Below are 22,439 nucleotides of genomic sequence, written 5' to 3' on the forward strand. Positions count from 1 at the left end.
ACTTCAAAACAGGCGCTATCAGCAGGAAAGGATGAAAAGTGTGAACACTTTAATAGACACCTTTTCTTTTTATTCAGTGATCTAATCAGAAATTTCTTTGCACGAATATTTTGTGAAATTGGCTCAACCCGAGACATCAAACCGGTAGCACACCTATATGTATGCTGTACAGGGTTAGATGTTATATTGTTCTGTTTAACTTTGCATTGAACTAATGCGCATTCTCCCACCCAATAACCTGACTTCTTCCACCAGATGTTCAGTAGCATTGGTACACCAAAATGTCTTAAACCAATCAAAGACTATATTATTCATGCTAGCTACATTCTCAATCAGTTCAACACATCGAGATATTACACAATGCAACCATGCATTTAGCCCGAGATGATTGTTGTGCAGCCATGTGTCCGGGTTGTAACCTGTGTCCAACAAACGATCGAACAGCTATGTCTGTGAGCAGTGAGTATATGAGCCCACCTGTGTCACTTCCTGTCACATGCTCACTGTGAATCTGCTGGAACCCGGGGATTGGTCGAGTGGTCAGGTACCAGACAGCATGGAGCACATCAGTAGCATGGACCCTGTTATGATCTGTAACCATAATAGTTTAAATTAGTCTATTGCACCATTAGCACTCACTTGAAAGGTTAGATCATTTATGGTTAACTGAAACTGCATCTTAGCCTGGCCACACAATGAACAACACCATGAACAACCTGGCCTTACATTCAAAAAAACAAAAAACTAATGCGAGTCTTTGAATTTCTTGAAACACTACACTGTGTAATACTCACAGGGAATGTCCCTGTAGCCACTTTCCAGAGCACAGAAGTATGTCATGAACTCCCTCACAGGGATCTTGAAAATTTCAAACAGACATGTATCCTGGAAAAGGGTGTATGTCACCTGGGGAAACACAAGCCAGCTTTACTGAAACACCAATCAGAACACAACCAGCTCCCTCAACGGTGTTCAGTGGAACATTAAAATACATTGAACATTAAAATGACTTTGTGCACACCATTATGCATGGACGAGAAGTTCATTATCTGTGCAGACATGTCATTTCCAGCAAAAAAAAAAGAAAAGGGACACCATTTGCACTTACTGAAATCTAATAATGTATACGTATGTTGCATGTTTACGTTAAAGTCAGACTAAATGCTAAAAGTCCTGCCAGCAGGCCCAAAAGGCTGCAATGATGATTATATCCAGAACGGTTTGCTTTTCTTAACAGAGTAGACAGGCCGACAAATTAAAAGAGAATCTGCTACAGTGACAGGAGAGGACTGGTTTGTGCGTGTTGTACTAACATAGCTGAGTATCCTTCCGCTCTTCCCTCCTGTTCTGTCCACCAGGTCAAAGATCTGGAAGTTCCAGGTGTTCATCCTCTCCATGAGAGCCTCATGGTCCTCCAGCATAGGATGTAGTCTGAACTCCTGCTCACCCGAGACACAATCAGAACATATAGTAGAAATTAGCAGAAGTATTGTTTCCACTGACACATAATGCTCTGAACATGCAAAACAAAACCTGAATCCCTATCTGCTTAATCATTGTAATTAAGTCCAGGTAAAAGTATGAGCTGTGAAACGCATGTATTGCTGATAGAATAGTAAACTACATGACAAATGGAGTAATTGTTTCTTCAGCTGTTTTTCAGTAAACAATCATATTGTAACCCGGAGCCCTCTGATCAAGCACACCTTTGATTCCTGAGTCTGCTGGTCTGTGCTGGAGCTCTTCTCCTTCTCCTCCCCTGCAGCGTCTGGTCTCCCGTCCCCAGACACGTCCGCCTCCACGCTCTCCTCCCTGATAAGAGGCTCTCCTGTGAAGTCCAACCCTTCACCTGCTGCATCCACAGAGCACAGGAAGCCGTGAGTATATGGACACACGCGCACACACACACTTACATGTCAACTTCTCTCTTTTTATCTTGTTACGTTCAAGTGCATGGATTTTAAACTGAATTTAAATGAATACATTGCAGTCACAGAATGAAATTGCTCTTAGAATTTATTCTCTATATTGATTTGCCATATATTGAAGTATTTAAATGGACTTTTAGTAAAGATAATGTCTCTTACTCATTTTGAAAAATAACTTAAATAAACTGAATAGAAAATAAATAAATCAAACCCTATACTAGTCACCAGAAGGTATAGCGGCTTTTGAAGTTGAGAAAACAAAGTTTATTTTAAACGTGTTAGTGTAGCTAATAAACTAAATGTTACAAAATTAAAATATACATTCTTTCATGTGTGCTCCTCTGTCTGTCTTTGTGTGCATCAACTTGCATTGTGTTTGGGGTCCAGCAGAGGGCAGCGTTAACCCACTAAACTGCTTACAGAAGTGTTTCTCTTTCGATCTCCAGCAAGACTGTCTGCCACCACACCAATACACTACTTAATAATGTGCATGAAATGTAATGCAACGTGTTGTATGTACCTGAGCGCCTGCGTTGAGCCTCACTGGTAAATGGTTGATATGATTCCCCTGTTTCACCGCTGGAACCTCCCTTGGGCATCTGGCGACCACAACTAGCATGGACACGACAATCACAGACATGAGCAATTGCAGTTATAACCACTAACATAGAATACACAGTGACGTGCTGCTTCAGTGCTGCAGGTCTCACCTGGTGCACAGAGGGAAGTGGGAGCTACGGAGGGCCTGCTGGAAATCAGGTGAGCCGAGGGTGTATCCCAAGGGCTTGTGCAGGTTCAGATTGACACTCGGCTTTGTCAGGAAGTCAGCCGTGTCTGGGAACTCCACAGGCGATCGAGTGACGAGGGACGACGAAGAACCGGTGCCAAGACTGTGGCTTGGCGAGGTGACTGGGCTCAGGCTGGGAGATGCGCCTGGAGAGGACGAAGGGAGAACAGGAAAGAAAAGAGAGGCATGAGATTTAGTCAAAACATGAGCAACTAATCCACATGTGGTGTCTCTGAGAAGTTTTGGGGTTAAGTCTCACCTGCTCTCCTGGACCCGGCATGGTAGGTGAGGGTAACAGAGGAAGACCTCTGCTTGGGAATGGTGAGCAGGTTTGGATTGGGCCCATTAGACAGGCCTGAGCTGGAGCACAAAACACACATATTCAACTCTGGCTTGAAAAATATAACATCACCTTTCAATCTAAGCATACTTTGAGCAAAGATAAAGAATAAGATATGGAATACTCAATGTCTCGCTGTCAGGTGTTTTGTTTTGATCGTCTTAAACAAAGACGCTCTTCGGCCAACAACATAGCTAGTCTCTACTACCATCCTGTGGAGAAATATAGACACTACACCCCAGTGTCCACAGCAAGTTTATTGTTTGAGTGGATTGAACACTGTGTAATAGATTTGTTTACAGTCACTAAAGGAGCCTAACTTTCTCTCAATGCATGTGAACCGTAGGTACTATTATCGTCCACTTAAACTCATTCCTTAATTGTGTAAAATTCTGATTTATTTATCACTCAGACAAGAAACAACACTATGACGTGTTAACAGCGCCTTCTGCTTTTGCTTTCTGTGAAATTGAAACTCACACAGGGCTAAAACATACATTTTGGCGTCGGCAGAAACCCAATAAAAGAGAGTACTTCAAAACTATTTCTCACAATTTCTTGTTCGTGGGTGACAGACTGCTATAAAACAAGCTCAGTGGCACAGTTTACAATTAGAATTGTACGTGCATTTATAGGTTCTTTGTTTCTCAGCCGATGATAGCAGGGTCTGGTCTGTCCCATGAAGCAGGATTTGTGGGTCTGGCAGCTAACTTTGCACTTCTCAGTCTCAATCTCACACAAACGGCTTCAAACCAAAACAAAGGCTGTGTTTTTTTGTTCACGGTTCAAGAAATGAAAGTTCCTTCCTCTCCAATCAACTGTGATGAAAAGGGAGTTACTGCAGTATGGACAATAGAGTGGCATGTTTTCTAAAGGTTAGAATGACTTTGCTTTTCGTGATCATTTACTGTATGAAATATATGAAATAGAGCCAATGTTCTGCTCTGGTAATAAAAGTGACACCTCAGCATAAGCATCTAACTGTCAAATCTGGCTTCTCTACTCAAAATCAAACGTGATCTACGTTTATCGCCTGGTCCTCAGTACAGATGTATAATACCCAGTCGACCTGGTTTTCTGTGAAGTGTATGGTTTCTATTTTTATAATGAAGATGAATTCTTGCTTATTTAGAACTCTCTGAGACCTATTCATAACATCTTTTTCAGGCTGACCATAAACAAAAAATGACCCTTGATTTCACTGTGCACAGGTGCTGCTGAGCCACCTGAGGAAGATCATAGCTGGAGTAAAGTCACATTGCAAATACGGCCAATTAATCTGCTCCTGCACTGGGCAGGTTCAGGGTAAAATATAGCCCAGGTGACGTGTGCGAGCTATTCTGAAGACGGTGTGTTTTTTGTTTGTTGGTACCTGGTCAAGTTGAGTTCAGGGTGAGGTCTCTTGCCAGTGTTGCGTTCCCAGCGTAAAGAGGCGGAGTCGAGAGGAGAGAGTGCTGAGCACGAGGAGGAGGAGGTGGAGCTCCGCCTGGGCTGAGGGGTGGGGAGGCTGTTTCTGCTGCTCAAACCCTGATGGGGAAAGGAAGTCTCCAGTATAGACAAATGTGTTGTTGTTTTTTTTACACAAACTGAAGATGCTGGTCATGTTACATAAACAAAATGATCACATGATTTCTGAACTCAAGCCACATTCAGACTGACAATAGCACAACGTCAAAAACCATAAAACTAGCATCGGGCTCCTGCAAAATAAAAAACAACAACATACAAGAACAGGGTCATATGGCCAATATGTTTACTGGCTCAATGTTTGCGTCATCTGGCAACATAACACAACATCTGGCTCATCAAGTATGTGAATGGTGTAATTCAGGCATCTACATTGTGACAATCAAGGACACTGTCGCTCTAATAACTTTTCACAGCTGTAAAATCCTTTCTCACAGTAGATACTGCCGTTTCTGAAGGAACTTTTAGTGCCTGAGCTAGTTCCTAAGTTCGGACACAATAACTCCTTCGTATAGCGTATTACTCATCTCTTTAAGCATCCATACTAGGTAGTTGCAGCGGTAGTGCTTTTACCCACCTTAATGATTTTCCTGTCACTCCTCTCCACAGAGTCCTCCACCTCATCGCAGGGGTAGAAACCTGGGAAGGGGGTGAAGGGGTTGACCCTTGGGCGGCATGAGCCCGAAAATGTCCCCATGAGGCTTGAGATGCTGCGCAGGGCTGAGATGGTGGGTGGCAAGAGAGAGGAATCCGTCAGCAGGTCCGACACCAGGTTCCTGGCCTCGTTGATGACTGAAAGATCCACGCCGTTGCCGCTCACTGCACCCTGCCAAATGCACACAATACATCACACGGATTAGGGAACGGGGCAGCAAATGCACCGTCAGAGAGGCAACTTCAAAAGTAGTCTCACCCCAAATGTTGGCTCATGGCTTGTGTAGCCTCCTGCTGGAGTGCACCATAATATTGACAACAGACAGCGTGACAATCTACTGACTCATGCCAATAACTTAAATAGACGTTTGGGCTAGCCGTGTAGCGGTAGGAACGACGACAGTAATACAAATACACTGTAGCTAGAGCCCATATGAAAAGTGTAGTGCTATTCTAATATCTAAAGTGAAATCTCATAAATGGTGAGAGCACTGTAGCACAAACAGGTGTAATCCCCGCGTTATTCAGGGCACCTTTTAATGTGGGAAAGTATCCTGGCTGGCTTGGCTCGGCCTAACAGGAACAAATAATGATTCTTTATTGGATTACGCAAATAGTTCAAACAAGACAAGGAATGACTGAGTAAGATAAAAATGTGGCATGACAACAATTCCAAGGTCATTGTATGCCAGCTTTTGCACAATGTGTATTTTGCCAAACCAAAAGATGTCAGCAAAAGAACTGAGTGTACTAAAGGTGACTGATAGACAGCTTCCACTTGTGGTCTACTCAGAGACCACTCTGTCTCTGAACAGACCTGTGTTATCTGTGTGTGCTACTTGGATGATGAACCACGCACAGGTACCTTTAAGTACAACTTAGATAAACACAGTACTGACCTGATACTGTGGTTTGTACCAGTGCTTCAGATCCCAGTCCCACAAGATCATCTGAAAGATACAAGAGAGACACATAAACTGCATATTATGTTTATTGTGCAGAACAGAGAATATGAAACGTATTTACAGAGAGAGAGAGAGAGAGCACAGGCTTTGACCTCCGCTCCACTATTAGCACACTGTCCTAAGACCTTTCAGTGAGGGCACTGGCAGGTCAGCGCCAGAGCTTCTGTTAGTCTATTCTGCCTGTTATCCAAACACACAGTGTGGTAACAGTTTACACGAAGGATTTCCTGCACCACTCGATGCACTTTCTACTACAGGTATGCTATTGCACAATGCCGTAGCCACAGCACACTGAGGCCTTTCACTGACAGCAAAAGAAGAAAAGCAAACCACCACTGAAATCACCACGGCACGTCTACAATGGAGCTATGAGATCTTATCTGGCTCAAACTACGTCAATTGGCAGCATTTCCACACTATCTGTTGGTAACCAAACAGGAGCTCTCACACATGCACGTTACAGCGGTGTACAGTCAAAGCTGCAGCAGGTTGTGTAACACCAAGCTGCAGGGCCTGAAATAATCTAATCCTCTGGCTCAAGTATAAATACAGACATGATTAGTTATGATAGCCCTAACTAGGTTTGTTACACAGTCCAATTATACTTTTGCACATTCACTGATTTCCCTAATGTGTGCATTTCATTTTGTCAGCTATATGCACATTGAAGTGAAAGCACTGAATTCCCCTTTGACAGCATTGAAAACATAAAGTCTTCCGTTTGTGGTGAAGCCGTCGCTTCATGCGGCGACAAAAGGACACAGACTGCAAGTCTACTTTCGTGTTTTAATGGCAAGAAATATGGCAGTTTTGCGATGTAAAATCCAGGCAGTAGACATTTCTTTTTAAGAGCAAACGTGCAGTCTCACCCCACACCACGAGGGGGAGAGACACAGACGATTAAGCCTCACAATTACCAACAACCTCAACCTTACATGTAAACACACACACCCTCACAAATCCTTTTTTTTTTTAATCATTAACATTAAAAATGTTATACACTTGATCAATCATTCGGTCACATTCATTCAGCAATGGCAAGAACTTCAATAACATATTTAGTCAAATAAATTCACTTTGTTTAATAAGGGATTTCCTTTTTAGAGGTAAACTTTCCAATGTACTCTTATATACATATACTAGTCTTCACAGCGCGGTTTATTCGGAGTATTTATCCTATATTCCTATCCTATACATGTTGTACTGTTCTGCATGTGACACATGCAGTGCATGTAAGCTATAACTACGGTTACTAAACAGATCAGTGGCTCCATCCCGTCTCCTCCAATCAGTAACTGTTTCATTGATCAAAGGGGGGGATGTTGGGTGTTTGTCATCAGCATCTGTACAATGCTTCCAAACATGTAATATGGCAAATAAGCACTGCCATGGCAACCTGACATAGAGGCCAGCAAACAATGCTCCATACACCATGGCAACGGGATGGCGGGAGACGGCCGGAGGACAGAGTTGTTGGCCTTCTGCTTGTTTACGGAGAAGGATTGAAATGGAGAGGGAGATGGGTAAATGCTGGAGGAGACGATGCCATTAAGTGGAGAGTTAAGAACAGAGAACTAAAGACGGAGATTAAAAAAAGAAACGTAGACACAATTAAATACGACGTACGCTTGGCCTTCATTCCACTCAACCTAAAGAAGTTTAGTTGCATTCCCTACCGTCCCTCTCGATCACGCACGCAGTACACTGTGATGCACTCAATACAGCATAGTTTGCGTACAATCTGCCCGCACCACACCTTTACAGTATGCCTTTGCACATTCTGTGCACATTAACATGAATGTCTTCTCCGCCTCACACACACAGCACAGAAACAGGAAAAGCTGGCTGAATGGGGGCTCCACCACCGCCGCCATTATCGCCATCGCAGCGTGCACCAAGCAGCAACTTATTTACAGTGAGGGCATTTTGCAAGTGACGAGATTAAAATCTTTCAATGAACAGGAGATATTTTCTTTAGCGATGTTATGGAAACATGACATGAGGGCAGACGCAGAGACGGAGACACACAACAGCTGACACGTGAGACACCTGCACACGTGCAGACGCACAAAAGCTGGAAAACATTTAGCTGCATTTAAAGGGGACATATTATAATTTGTACTTGTATATACAAAGGAATCATGAGACCATCTTATAAAAATGTTGTGGGGACATTTGTGCAATTGATAATTATACATCAATTTCATAACTTCATATTTACACTGGGAATATGGGGACATGCGTGCAACAACCTCAGACTGCCTACCTTTTAAATCTTTCCTCTACTACTCGTATATTTCACTACTTTCTATTCGGGGCTGGCTTTTAAGCACACGTGCACAGAAAGAGCCTGTTAGACTCGTGTAATTGCCCGTATCCATTGTATCTGCCAGTCTGCGTAACTCTGTGTGCACACCATGAAGACTATTTGTGGTGCAGGTAAAAAAAAAAAAGGGATATTAATGCACACCTGCATGAATATGCAAAGCAAACAGGGAGAGATCCAGCTTTCTTAGTCCCGACACAGACACCTTAACAATCTTCAAAATGAACAGAAGTTAAAGTTCATTTTTTTAATGCAGAAACAGAGATTAGAATGCCAGCGTAAAATGTATTGAATAGAATTGAATTGGCCCCATTGTCAACGATATCCAATCCAGCTGTTTTGAGTCCAACATCCCGTATCGGTCCACAGAGAAAACAGACAATAACACACACAATCAAACACACACTCAAAACTAAATATACACATCAAAATAACACTGCACACACACACACCGTTATTAACACAAGTCGTAAAGATTTCCGAACAGGAGTCAATAAACCTCGCGCAAGCTAGTAGACGGCCAGTTGTTACACCTGCGTGTCATATTAGCTCGGCTCTGTGGTGTGAGAGGTGCTAGAACTGATAAAAACACGCTAATAAGAGTGTGGGGGACAGAGAAAAGGTATCAATGAGGCAGGCAGGCTTTTGTATGGAGAGAAGCAGGGCTGCTGACGTCAGTCTGCGGCGACACACACACCGTCAGCAGCCCTCTGCACATGCACACGTCGCTAATGAGGACTGGTCTCTAGCTGTCAAGACACCACGGGAAGAAAAGGAGAGAGAGAGAGAGAGAGAGAGAGAGAGAGAGAGAGAGAGAGAGAGAAGAAAAGAGAGCACAGGCTGGCTTGATTCTCTTAGGCCTGTTCAGGAAAGACAGTTAACCAGATGAGAGGACTGCAGAGCGTGTGTGTGTGTGTGTGTGTGTGTGTGTGTGTGTGTCCTAGTGGTCAGACATAGCTTGAACTGCCAGGATATGGCTGGGCCTGTACAGCACAGTGCCAAAGCTCTGGCAGGTAAACTGACGGTAGGCCAGCAGCAGAGGCGACTGAAGGAGATGCAGACTGGGATTAAAGAAACAGTCTCTGAACTTTTGACCCAGACTCCTACAACGGTGTTTCCTACACAACAAAATTGACCCATATAACAAAATAGATTATAGGTTTACTGTAAAATATACTAAATACAATTATCACTATAAATATATAATCATGTTTGGTAACAATGATATATAATGACTATTTTCTTCATAATCCCGTTAATCTTCCTCACAGATAATGATAAACACAAAACGGTAAAAAACAAGTGCAACAGTGAACTTACATTAACCCCTTACCAAAGATGAGGAAGTTGAAAAAAAAAAAAAAAAAGGTTTTAAACTTAGATTATGTGGAAGTGGTTAAGATGTCTTTAAAGTAGAAATAAGGCGTTGACAAAGGCAACATATGTACATTGTAACGAGGACAGGAAGCATGAACACTGGTGAATGGAGGGCTTGTTGGCTTAAAACACAAGCGTTGGCCCAAAAGCTCACAGTGTCCAACATGCTAATTGTTGACATCCAGCAGTGGAGCTCAACCTCAACAACAAGCAACTGTATCCTTGGTTTGCGGACATTAATCTCAATAACATTTGAAAAACATTTATCACCACTTTTTTGGCTTGAGCAAATGGGAAATAGAAAAAAAATGATTACAGTCTCAGTACAGACAACCATGAAGACTGTTGTGTGCGGCTCATCTTTTAAATCAATTCAAAAGCCATGTTGACACAGCTCGAATTTATTTCTACTTAGTTATAATTTATTGCATTTTTCAAGATCAAATTAAATGAAATTCATTTTGTGTATGGTTTAGAAAGCACTCAAACATTCATCTTGAATGCTGAAAACAACATAAGAAATTTAACAACTGAAGGGTTTGTAATATACTCATTTTTAGTAATTGATAATATTATTTGTTCAAATCCTGCAGCCCTGTGGACAGATCTTTGGTAACTTTTGTTTCTCTAAATACATCAGAGCATGATAGCAACATTGTAGGTCATGCTGATATATTTTCAAATGAATATATCATTGCCACAATTGCTGTATCGAAATACCTTATTTTTTACTCTTTTGTTCCACTTTTTTTGGGGGGGTCAGTTGCTTTACAAAGTCACAATTAATGCAGAACGCAATCAGTCACTCTTTGCTGAACGGTTCAAAGAATACACTGAATCAGAGTTAGCTGTTCGATGTCAAAAGTATGACGTAACTAAGCGGTTTCCAGTGAAAGGTTTGAAGAAAGAAAGTACTTCCTCCCAGTCTAACCAGCCAAACAATCTACAGGACCAAAGACTTGTAAAAATCTTTTTGCATCTGTGCTGCTTGGCTCGCCAGCAGCCCACAGGTCAACGGAGCCAACGGGAAAACTCTCGGTACTCCAGATGGCCAGTCCGCCTATGGCTGTCACCAGTGTTGTCAGGGCGACCTAGCAGGACCATGGAAAATTCTTTCGACGAGAGAAAGGAGCTTGTGCAAAATGTCATCCCTCTCTTTCACACTCGTCTACCACTTCACTGGACTGGTGTTGCTCGGCGTCTGCCCTGCAAAAGTCAGCGTCCATTGGTGTCATTTGTAGAATGAAGTACCTAAGTATGACGAGATCCGCTTCTGGCATGAACGAAGGGACAGGTCACCATGTCATACATGGTTCTCCTCTTACCTGTAGAGATATTTATCAATCTACATTGTTTTGTTGCGAGTTGCCTAGCTTTGGAGATATCGGCCGTAGAGATGTCTGCCTTCTCTCGAATATAATGGTACCATATGGCACTCTCCAGAAAATCTCTCTCCAGAAATCATGACTTTATTTACTCAAGATAATCCACATACCTTGTTGAACTATAATTCTGGGAAGAAACATTGCAGTTCAGTTTTTCATGGCGCTTTGAGCTCCACAGGCCGAGTCCCATTCTATTCGAGCGAAGGCACACATCTCTACAGCTGGTAAATCCAAAATTAGGCAACTCCCACCCGAACAATCTATATTGATAAACAGCACTACAGGTAAGAGGAAAAATATGTTGTTGTTTTTTTAATGGATACATGTCTCGTTTCTCTGGTTGTAAAAAATAACTTGGTGAAATTAACAGACAGAAATGAACAGCAAAGAAGAGCTGAAACAAACTAACAAAAACCCACTAATATTTCAATAGTTTTCATTAATATCACAATGCAGTTTCCATAAAAAAATAACATTTAATTGGCTTTAATTAGAGTGAGAAGCCACCTAAGTTTTCAATTTCGTCTCAATCCTTGGGGGTGGAGCAACAGAAAGCACATAATATGTCCATTTCACCCCACAAGGTAGCATTCTTTAAAATGTTCACAGTGCAAAGCTTTACGGGTATTTATAAAAGTGAGTGTGCTCAGTGTGGAGACACCCAGGCTAGTGACGAGCATGAAATAGGCTTTGGAATAAACGTCACGCTGTATTTAGGGTATTTCAGGGACTCATCTGCCTTGCTTGTCTAGACCCTCTGCTCTATATGTACACAAACAATAGCGGCCAACGATTCTTTTGGGCATGTCACCACGGAGTTATCACCTAAACATGTACAGTGAATCAGAGGGAGATATATGCTGTGTGATAGTATAGGAGAAGCTGATCTAAAGCATGATGTAGTACAGGTTACTAGCCAGTGTCTGTATGGCATGAGGTTACTTGGCACCATGTTCCCGTGTGCTACAGGAGGATAACAAGGTAGCAACACTGAATAAAGGGAACACAGCCACAGAACAGAGGGAACGCTGGTGTAACCGAACAAAATCTTTTGGATCCAGGTATCCCATCTGAAACAAGAATAATTATGAGGAAAGATGAGCTTAATTTTTTATATATTTTGCTGAAGTTAGTGTCATTACTGATCTGCTTTTCAAGAAAATGGAGACAACTCATTAGTTTCCTCCTCACATCCCAGCACCTTGTCACAATATATGAGGACGGTGCTCTTACCACCAATCTGTGAAATAAACAACTAATGCGAGATTGATTTCTTGTAATAGAGTACGTTTTAAAAACTGTACATCGACAGGCCTTCATTCACAAAGTAGACACACCCACCTCCAGGTCATAAGCCTGACCTTTGTCACGACGCAAGATACAGTGAAACACCTTTTCTAAACCTCCCCAGCCTTAGCCTCTCTCCAGACAGCCATGGTTGTTGTTAGTTATTGAGTTACAGATGCATTATCATATGCAACCAGTGGGAGAAAGTGAACACAATTTAGGTATTCACAAGTTTGTACACAACTCTGTTTCATGTGGGACATATTTAACTCTGACGTACCACCCACTCCAGATATTACCAGTATGGGATAGTACATTCCAAGAAGTACAGTATGTGTTAATGTAGGTAGTAGTTTCTCAGTATTTCGTATTCAATTCTCAATGTGATGTTATCCAATTTACCTATAAAAAAAGATAAGCATTAAGGATGAAGAAAAGGCACAGAGGCCTAACAGGCTACAACCGCTGGACTGGACGAGTAGAGGAGGCTACAGAGAAGAACACCTGGAGGCTCAGGAAGGGAAGGCCAGACTAGACATCCCTCAGGCCGCTCTGAGGCTGCAGGTGTGTCCTCGTTTCAAGAGGAAGCCTCGGGAGATATTAAAGGGTCCCGGCGGATCTTCCACACTGTCAGATTTAGTGCATCTCTCATCTGACCTTGGATAACTTTAGCATCCACCAGAAAGAGATGCAAGAAGGTCAAGAATAAAGACAGATGACTGGATTGGTAAGAGCTATATTAGTTGACCAAAGATTATTAAATAATGATGACTTTTTTACTACCTTAAATACTTTTTAATTCTTTGTCCACCTTTCAAAGCATCCCAGCTGTTTTCATTTGACATCAAAACAGCTGATATCACGTGACATGGATTTGCATCTATGTGTATTTTACACCCAACCGAGTTGGTGTATTTACTGTCAGTCCTCAGCACGTCAGAGCTGGAGAATAACTGCATTTCCCCACATATTCTGTCAGTGTGACGCACAAGAAATGAGCCAGTTATCCTCATCTAGTCATGCCACTTAACCCATTGTGTTCACCTGCGGTGCATTGTGTTGCAGAAAATGCTTTGAAAGATCATCATGTGGAACAAGCAACAAGATTGAGCAATGAGATTGTCAGCATCTCCTGTGGTAGCTGTTGACAAGGAAAGCTTTGTTATAGGAAACAAAACAAAAATGCCACAACAAAAGTTCGAGACATCGTGTGCTGCGAGATGGTTATCAACGCAGATGATGACTAGAAGGATTCTTGAGCCCATCCTGGACGGACCTGGACGTCCGTCAGCAAAGCGCTCTTATAGCCAATGAGTTTTACAGACACACAGTCAGGCGAAGAATTACTCTTCTCTACTTGTGCAACTATATATCACAGTCTTCAACATACTTGGGGCAGAGAGCGCAGAGCCTCACACATGTACAGCAGTGGGAGGAAAACCAAAGAGGTCACGATGGAGCCTTTGCTAAGGAAATGGGGCAGCAGCTGCTCGGTGCCATGCTTCATGTTGAGGAGAAGCCACAAAAAGTGGCATCGAAAATGTAAAATGCAAACAAGTGGAAATAGATTTCAGTAAGACGTAATCTATTTTAAACGTTAACAGATTCATTATTTTAGTGCAACAATGCAACTTTAGCTTTGCCTTTTACTCAAAATGGAATTTAAGATGTACCCGTTTTTATATTATAAAGATCTGTTTTGAACAATGTGAGAAGATATGTATTTTGCATTTGGGAAATTATCCAAATTTGATCAATTCTTAAGATTCTATTTTGTTATGGACTGTAAAAATGTTAAATCTTCAGAAAATGTTCATTAGAAGTCATTCTGTTTATTTCCACGCATTAAACTTTACTCCCTATCTTTGTTTTAAAGAACAATAGATGAGGATTGTACAAAAAGCCATTATTAGAATTATACAGCAATACAATAGGAATAATAGTGGGTTTTCTCCCCTTTTCAGTTTATTGCTATGAAATGACATGTTAGTTATTGTGATACTGATTGTTGATCATATGACTCAGTCAACAAAAAGACTACTCGCTACTACACCTTTGAGATGTAGGAGAACTGAATATAAAGATGTTGTTTTGGTGTAGGGATGTGACAACTAATTTGTAGCTTAACAAGAGACACATATCTCAGTTTAACTGTCAGCGTTGACTCACACAGAAGTATGAGTCAATGCCAATGCCACAATCTGAGTAAAGTCAACCCTAATACATCAATGATGAACCTTTTTCCCCACAGTGGTCTGTTTCATGGTCAAAGGGCCGGTAACTTTCCGATTGTACTCGACACCAAAACTAAGTCGGCAGCTACCAATGCTGACAAAATACAGCCTGCGCACCACTTGGCAGTGTTTTTAAGACCTACAAAACCATAAAGAGAAAAGCAGATGAAATTGTATTTGAATCTGACGGACAGCATCTTTTCCTTTGTAATCTAATGCCAGTGTGTGCTATCTAGTAAATCAGAAAGGACAGACATTTTGAAAAAAATCTAACTTGATAATAACTAATAAACTGATAGAAGATAGGATGCAGTTACTAAGGCTTTGTTTGGGCATGGTGTTTGAAACTGTGTCCCTTACATTCACAGCTACTCTGCGGGTCAGATATACTGCAGGTATAGGTCTCATGAGACTTGTCAGACAATGCATTCTGCCCACTGTAAACAAACGTTTAAAATATGCATTATATAAACAGAGTTCAGCTTTTAATTCAAGTTGATGACGGCAAACAGACTGGCCTCAAGTCAAATAATAAAAACACTTTTAGGATGACAATTTTAGACATAAACATATTCCACATAAAGGGATTTAATCCATGCATGACTTTGGCCCCACATTTACTGGAAACCATTCAGTAAATCATGCCCCTATAAATAGTTGCAGGCAGTCTGCACTGCAGGCTATGTATGCAGGTTACATTTTATCGGAGCTTAGATTTTTTCTTTTTTTTTGTTGACCTGGAACGCAACAATTCATAGCTATCACAAGAGATTGGCAAGAATATAGGCATGTATGACCTTTGGAGAGTGGTGGCAGAGAGCCCAAGTGTAAATACTCGGAATAGTACTTCACAAAGTCCTTTCTGCTGACATTGATTTGCTGATCTGCAGGTTCATAAATATCCCGGGCTCACCCAGTGTTAACACAAGTAATTATTAAAAGGACTATTGACCTTATGACGCACAGAGAGTACAGTCAGAGCCTAACAAGGGCTTCCTGTCATCAAAAAACATTCAAGCAGCTGTTTATTCAGGTAAAATAAGTAGCCACATCTGTCTATCTGTTTTGTTTCCCTTTTCTTAAACCTGTATTTCCCTCTACCGATATCAGCACAACGTTTGGTTTGCAACACGCTGTTTGGAATTAGTATTATCAAAGATATGCGAGAGGACAGAGGTGATCTCAGTGCCAACGTTTTTTTGTTGAATCTGCGCCCAGGCCGCCCTGGACCAGACGGCTTTACCGTCAAAGACACCCTGCGCACATGCTGGTGTTGTATACATTTTTGGTTGCATGGCTTTTTGTTCCATACATTTTATCTACGTTTGTTTACGATCTTACTCCAGGAGTTTGACTCCTGGCAGGCACATGGGATCTACTGGGTTTTTACTCCCCAAGCTCTTGAACTTTAATGCCGCGTTTAAACCGACAACAACGCCGTGTCCAAAACTACAGCGAGGTCGCTCTGGGCTCTGGCACAGAAACACAGCGTAGTCCGGTGAAAACGCTGAACCTGGCTCAGCTTTTACAACAATGCAATATGTCATATAGCTACACACTACACTGGCTGGATTAAATGATGCCACTGTGGTAACTTTCCTGAGTTGTACGTTTCTTCTCCTCTTAATAGAACAACCTCCTGTCTGGTGTTTTGGCATCGGATAGGCCTTTTGCATGTTATCGTGGATCAGATCGGCAGTAATTGAATGGCGGTTAACATTATGTATGCTAACTGGGTATGGCAGCTGCACCACATGTTTATTTGTACCGAGCATTCATTTAAAAAGACAGCTAGGGACATTTTGGACAGGCTGTTCATTTATGTATAATTCAGCGCTGAAGCGATTAGTGGATTAACGGAAAATGAATGGACAACAATTTAGAAAATTGATTGAGTGGTTAAGTAATTTATCAAGCAAAGATGCTGCACACTCTGAGGCTCCAACTTTTCAAATGTGAGAATAAGCTACACTTTCCTTTTCTTTAGATCAATGTCATATTTTGCATTTTTTTATTAGTAAGTTGTTGTAATTGTTGCCAAACAAATGGTCCATATTCTCAGCATATTCTACCTTAGACTGTTTCCTTCTATCCAAATGCAAACATGTCATGTATGTCCTTCACACGCAACCTTTTTTGACCACTGTGGAGCCCAAGACCAAGCTGTAGTTTGGAGGCAGGGAGACCTGAGTACAACAGGAAGGTTATACCTGATATGGACATGAGAGCTAGATGAGGGAGGCTCGAAGCCTTGTAAGGGAACATCTGGTTTTATCATGGAATCAGTGCGAGCTCCTCTCATAAACACAACCTAACGCCTGTGCCCTGGAGCTCTGGCCAATAACAAGCATGTGAACACAAACGCCATCCATCAGAGGCGAGCAGCGGGAGGAGGAGTTCACAGGGAAGTAGAGAGAGTGAGACACAGACACAAAGAGCAGCGAGAAGAGACGGAAATTGTGTGTTAAGTAAATCATTTACAATCAAGTGAGCAACGCTGGCTCTCGGCAGCTTCTTATTTCTACTTTACGTATCAAATTCACAAAGCTGCCTTTAAAAGCTGAGGTTGAAAAAAAAAAAAAAAAGCTTAAGAAGCTTACAGTTGTACACTTGTCAAATTAAAGGTCAAAATCAATATGGAACTGGCCGCTCTTGAGCGCCTCAACGTCTGTCTACTTGTCGTTAAAGTTATTTGAGATTGCACTCAAATTACTTATGGTTATACATTTTTGAGGGTAATTTAACCAAATTCAATACACTCTTCTAGGCAAGTTCATACTGAGGGTCTGTTTGTGTGCTCCATAGAAACAAAGGGCATGTTGCCGCCTGTCCTTTCCTGCCCTCCTGATGGTGGTGTGAAGGCCTGGGTTGGATCATAGACGTACAGGTCAGCATCCTACGCGACTCCTTCATGTATTTTTGTAAGTGCCTCACAGCTACAAAGGTTTCTTGTACGGCAATTGTAGCTGGATGTTATTTTTACAAGGTCCGATAGGCTACAGAAACTTTAGTGAGTGATATAAGATCATAAAATAAGTGGCTGTAAATCATTAGGCTCATACACACACACAAGAGTCCAGGGAGAAGTATTACTATGCTCTGTAGCTCTATGGAGCCCTTTAGCCTCTTTTAGGTCAATATTTTGGTTTAACATTCGAGTATTTACTGTGTGGTTCAGTCCGTGGCTCCCCGCTCTCATCTATCCCCGTCTGTAGCAGCAGCAGGAAGCTGTTTTCAGTCAAAAAGCTACCTGCCTGACAGCAGACAAAGTTGGCGACTAGCTGGTGAAGAAAGTGAAACACGTAGCAACCTCAATACGCAAACATTTTTCTCAGGAGTTGGTGGAGACCAAACCGGAGATAAAAGCAAAGTGAATTTTGGACATCAGATGGCCCGAACATGACCCAAATGAGATAATAACGTTGCTCTGTGTCTGCTGAATGTGTAAGTAGGCCACCGTTTGCTGACAATAAGGCTAAATGAATATCTCAAAGCTGTGTGTCTGTAAGCTGGCTTTCCTCCGCCCTCTAATGGCCAGAAATACAAGAATGCAGCTTTAGGGTCTGTGTTTAAAAAAACACTGAGTCTACATTTCAAATGGCATACTTTGTCTTTTTACTTTTAGTACATACTGCAGCTGCCCTTACAAAGTACGTACTGTTGCATGCAGTATGTATTCAATTGGAACACACTACTTCCTTATAACATTGCACCTTGAAGTTTGACCCTCTTGCTCATATATCAGCTGCGCAGAGGATTGTGGGTCAGAATAGCCAGAAAAGCATGTTGGCTTGCAGACTGCAAAAAGCGACCGGATTTAGAAGGACATCCTGGTATTTTTGGCATTCTGCATTTGACATACTATGTTCTGGGACATACAAAACCTTTTTCCGGCATACTAAATCATATGGAAGTATGGGTATTGGAAAGCACAGTATGTTTGATTTGTCTCATAGATCTCTATTTAAATCCTTTTAAATATAAACATTTCTAGATCTTCGGAATATTTTTGATAGCTAAAATGTCAAAGACCGTACTGCAGTTCTGGCATTCCATTCGACGCAGATGTTTCAGGCAAAACGCCCTTTTTCAGTGTGAGGCAATCACCCACAAGTGTGCACCAATCCGCTTCCCTTGGTATGGCAAGACAATCGAACGCTTTTTACAACAATGTGTGGACATACAGCATCCCCGTGCTGATAGTTTGCAACACTGTAACACGTCAGGGACTGAATCATACACTGTGAGAGGCCCAAAATGTATTTTGTTGCAACTTTGCAATGTAACAAAAGCAATAGGTTGATGTTTCATGAGAATAATCCACCCTGGCTTGGTACAGGGGTGGGGTGTTTCACACTGTAGCGTCCCTGGTGTTTAGTGCACACATAATGGAGTGAGACTGCCATGAGGCAAGCATGCACTAAGAGACGAACACGGAGACGCTGCTGTTGGAAAAGAGTTAAGGAGTGCAAAGTAAGGACGAGCAGTCGAGTTCAAGAAGTACTGATCGAAACAGCGAGTTTCATAAAGTGATGCTGTAAATCCGTTCAACATTCTTTCTGGCGTCAGATTCTTGGAAATAGTCAGACAAAGAAACGCACATGTCTTCTTGCTTTTAAGAAAGATTGCATCAACAATATTTGAATTCAATAGATATTTCTGCAAATTAGCACAAAAGCATTCCAGAGAGGCTATTTGGGGGTGACCTTCATCACAGGACGCAACAGTCACATGACTCCAATTCAACAACTGAGATATCTAATTCATTTGTAGATACTTATCTTCTGCTATTGATGTGTTCAACAAACAGAAATCATACATATGTGTAGTTTTGTATCCTAAACTGCCATTTAGGATACAAAATGTATCCTAAATGGCAGTTAAAGACTAATGTCACAAATGAAGGCAGAATAGAAAATGTTTTAAAGTTGACTAATATATAAGGGTAGTTTTTTTAAAAAGTGGGTGTTTGAAGTATTAAATCTAAAATTCCTCATAAAGGAGTCTTGCAGTTTACGGTTTAAACAGGCTACTTTCAAATAGACTGGGGTCTTTGAGTTTTTTCTCCCCTCGGTATCCCATCATCAGAACGAGCAGACTCAGCAGCTAGTGCTGACAGAGTGCGGATCACAAAATGATGCTGAAACCACCAGAGATCAGCATTTTACATCTGTAGGTATAAACTCGGAGCTCGGTGATGTCTGCCTACATCCCGAGACAGATGCCACATGGAATAAATACTGGAACTCTGGCCGACGTCATACAAACAAACCCGAGGTAGGTTTACTAAACAGAGTTAAGGCGAGCAAAGGTGAGGCCTACATGTACCCAGTTTGCCAAGTTTTGTGTAGTATACAGTCCTTTGACTTTAGATTTCTAGGTATAAAAACACTGTGGCATTACTGAAAAAGAGCACTCCTGTTTATAAATAAAGTATATCAAGTCTAAAAAGGGGCAAAACTTCTGTATTAGCAATAGTCTGAAAACAGTGATTGTCAGGTTCAACAACAAAAGAAAGGGAGAGCTAGAAAATGTTAATTTCCTTGGATTAAAGACACGAGACCTTTGCACGTATCACTCTCTTTTTTCTTTATATACTTTATTAAATTGTTAATTGCGTATTGTTTTTTGGACCTAATGTCACCCGGGGCATTTTGGATGAACCACACCTGCCATCACAGAGCTTGTTAGCCTGTTGTTGTGCATGATGTATAAATATGGGTGTGGTTTCCACTTTTCAACCATACTGACCTGACAAACATATTAAGCTTTGTTTATACTCGCGCTTCACACCCTAACGCGAGCCTCAAACGTCAGAGGGCGCACAAACAAAAATGACCTGTGAATAAGCAAGAAGACAACGAGTGTAACCGGCAAGAAGCCATAAACCAACCTCCCCAATGCTGAGGAGGGATTGTAATTAACTGGAAACTCATATCTCATATTCACGACTTTATTGCCTTTGCACAAGCCCTGTAAAGAAACACGTCAAGTATTAAAGGTACAATATAGAAACGAAGGTTGAATATCCTGTAACAATTTGATTTGGCTGGCAAATATATATATTAGTGCTGGGCAATGATTAAAATATTTAATCGCGATTAATCGCATGGATTTTTTGCGATTAATCGCATTGTTATGGCAAAGTTCAATAATGAATTCAAAAGTAGTGTATTGCGCACTTTTATTTTAAAAGTACTGCTATATGAACAAAAGGGCAACAACATTTGGTTCACGAGATGCAGGTAGCATGTTTTATACTTAATGTGAATATAATTCATACTTTGTTGGCATCTTATTCTGAAAACCGGATGTTCGTCTGAAGAAACCGGATGTTGTCTCACGTTAATCTTTCCGCTAACTTTCAAAGTCCTTCGCTAGCTCCCGATCTGTGCCGTTTAAATGCGTTTACCGTGAATTTCAGCATATAGGTGCACTAAAATTACTGACTATAGGATGTTTGCTGGCTTTTATCCCACTGTTCTTGTCATCCTCTTGTTGTTATGTATATGTATGTCTCTTGTCTTTAAATAAAAAAAAAAATTAAATAAAAAAAAATATATATAATAAATTTAAAAAATGCGTTAACGCGCGATAAAATAATTGTCGGCATTAATTAATGAATGCGTTAACGCGAAATTAACGCGTTAACTTGCCCAGCACTAATATATGTATATATATATATATATATACACATATATTAAAATGAAGATTTTTAAGACCTCCTGTTTCTAAAGCATCTAAAAACGAATTGGGATTCTTTGTATAGTCCCTAGACATATAAATAGTGCTTCTATCAGTGAAGTATTTGTGACATTCAGGTGATTGTGCGCACAGCGCGCGCCAAGTTAGATAATTCAGAGGTGCACGACCGAGCGGCCTGAACACTCGCGGACCCATCGCGCAGGCTGTGATTACATCATTTTCTGGCGTGTGCGCCCTGCGTCAGCTTCACTAAGGAGAGTATAAACTAAGCTCCAAACCTTAGCGGCATGGAGTGAGTGTGCAGGCGTCACCTTTTTCTTCATTGACGCCGTTTTCTGTTAGCCTTGCACGTCATGTGCGTAGAATTATTTAAATGTCATTCCACCTTGTGAAAGACCAATCGGCATAATTCCTTTAAAATTATATTTAGAAATGAAAGAATCTACACCACTGTAGGTTATTGTCATGAAGCATCCGACTCACTGAATACTGGACGGAGAAATCAGTCCAGTGTCATGAAACACAAAGCAGACTTAAGGACTCCCACAAAACATTTCAGTGCTGTTTGTTTTGTAGAGTTGTGTCGCCTGAATGTGACCTTAAGCTTGTTCCATGACACACAGTTAACTTCACTGCATTATCTTCATGGACAGCATATTAATGTGTCCCAAACATGATAAATGATCGTCGCTGAATACATAGCTTAACAGGCCTCTATGATACTTTTAGCCTTCAGCAGGGCCGCACAGTCGTTGTTCTTTTTAGCATTGCCAATCTTCAGTGATTAGCTACACTATTGATGCATGTGATCAAACACTTATTAACAGGTGAAATGTATGATGATTATGAGTGGCTCTTTCAAGCATACTTGAGATTAATAAGTATCAAAGTCTTTCTTCAGCTCAAATACTTGTGTAATAGAACTAGAATTGTTTACAACCCAAGTATCTTGTTCCGATAGATGGGTGAAAAATATAAGAAACT

The 22,439-nt window shown here is 41.3% G+C and overlaps 1 protein-coding gene across 1 annotated transcript in view; it reads right to left on the reverse strand.

Annotated features, from left to right (window-relative positions):
* The window catches only part of pde3b (phosphodiesterase 3B), a 40,853-nt gene that overhangs the window by 7,094 nt on the left and 11,320 nt on the right, over nt 1-22,439 (reverse strand). Inside the window, exons 2-11 of the mRNA XM_076109734.1 lie at nt 6,076-6,126; nt 5,100-5,348; nt 4,428-4,582; nt 2,975-3,075; nt 2,639-2,861; nt 2,449-2,540; nt 1,707-1,852; nt 1,314-1,439; nt 795-906; nt 478-591 (exon numbers count right to left, since the gene is read on the reverse strand). Of these exons, the coding sequence (XP_075965849.1) occupies nt 478-591; nt 795-906; nt 1,314-1,439; nt 1,707-1,852; nt 2,449-2,540; nt 2,639-2,861; nt 2,975-3,075; nt 4,428-4,582; nt 5,100-5,348; nt 6,076-6,126 (1,369 nt within the window). The remainder of the gene's footprint in view (nt 1-477; nt 592-794; nt 907-1,313; nt 1,440-1,706; nt 1,853-2,448; nt 2,541-2,638; nt 2,862-2,974; nt 3,076-4,427; nt 4,583-5,099; nt 5,349-6,075; nt 6,127-22,439) is intronic.

This window comes from Anarhichas minor, unplaced genomic scaffold (genome assembly GCF_050575085.1).
Source record: "Anarhichas minor isolate MPS153535 unplaced genomic scaffold, ASM5057508v1 ptg000042l, whole genome shotgun sequence".
NCBI lineage: Eukaryota > Metazoa > Chordata > Actinopteri > Perciformes > Anarhichadidae > Anarhichas > Anarhichas minor.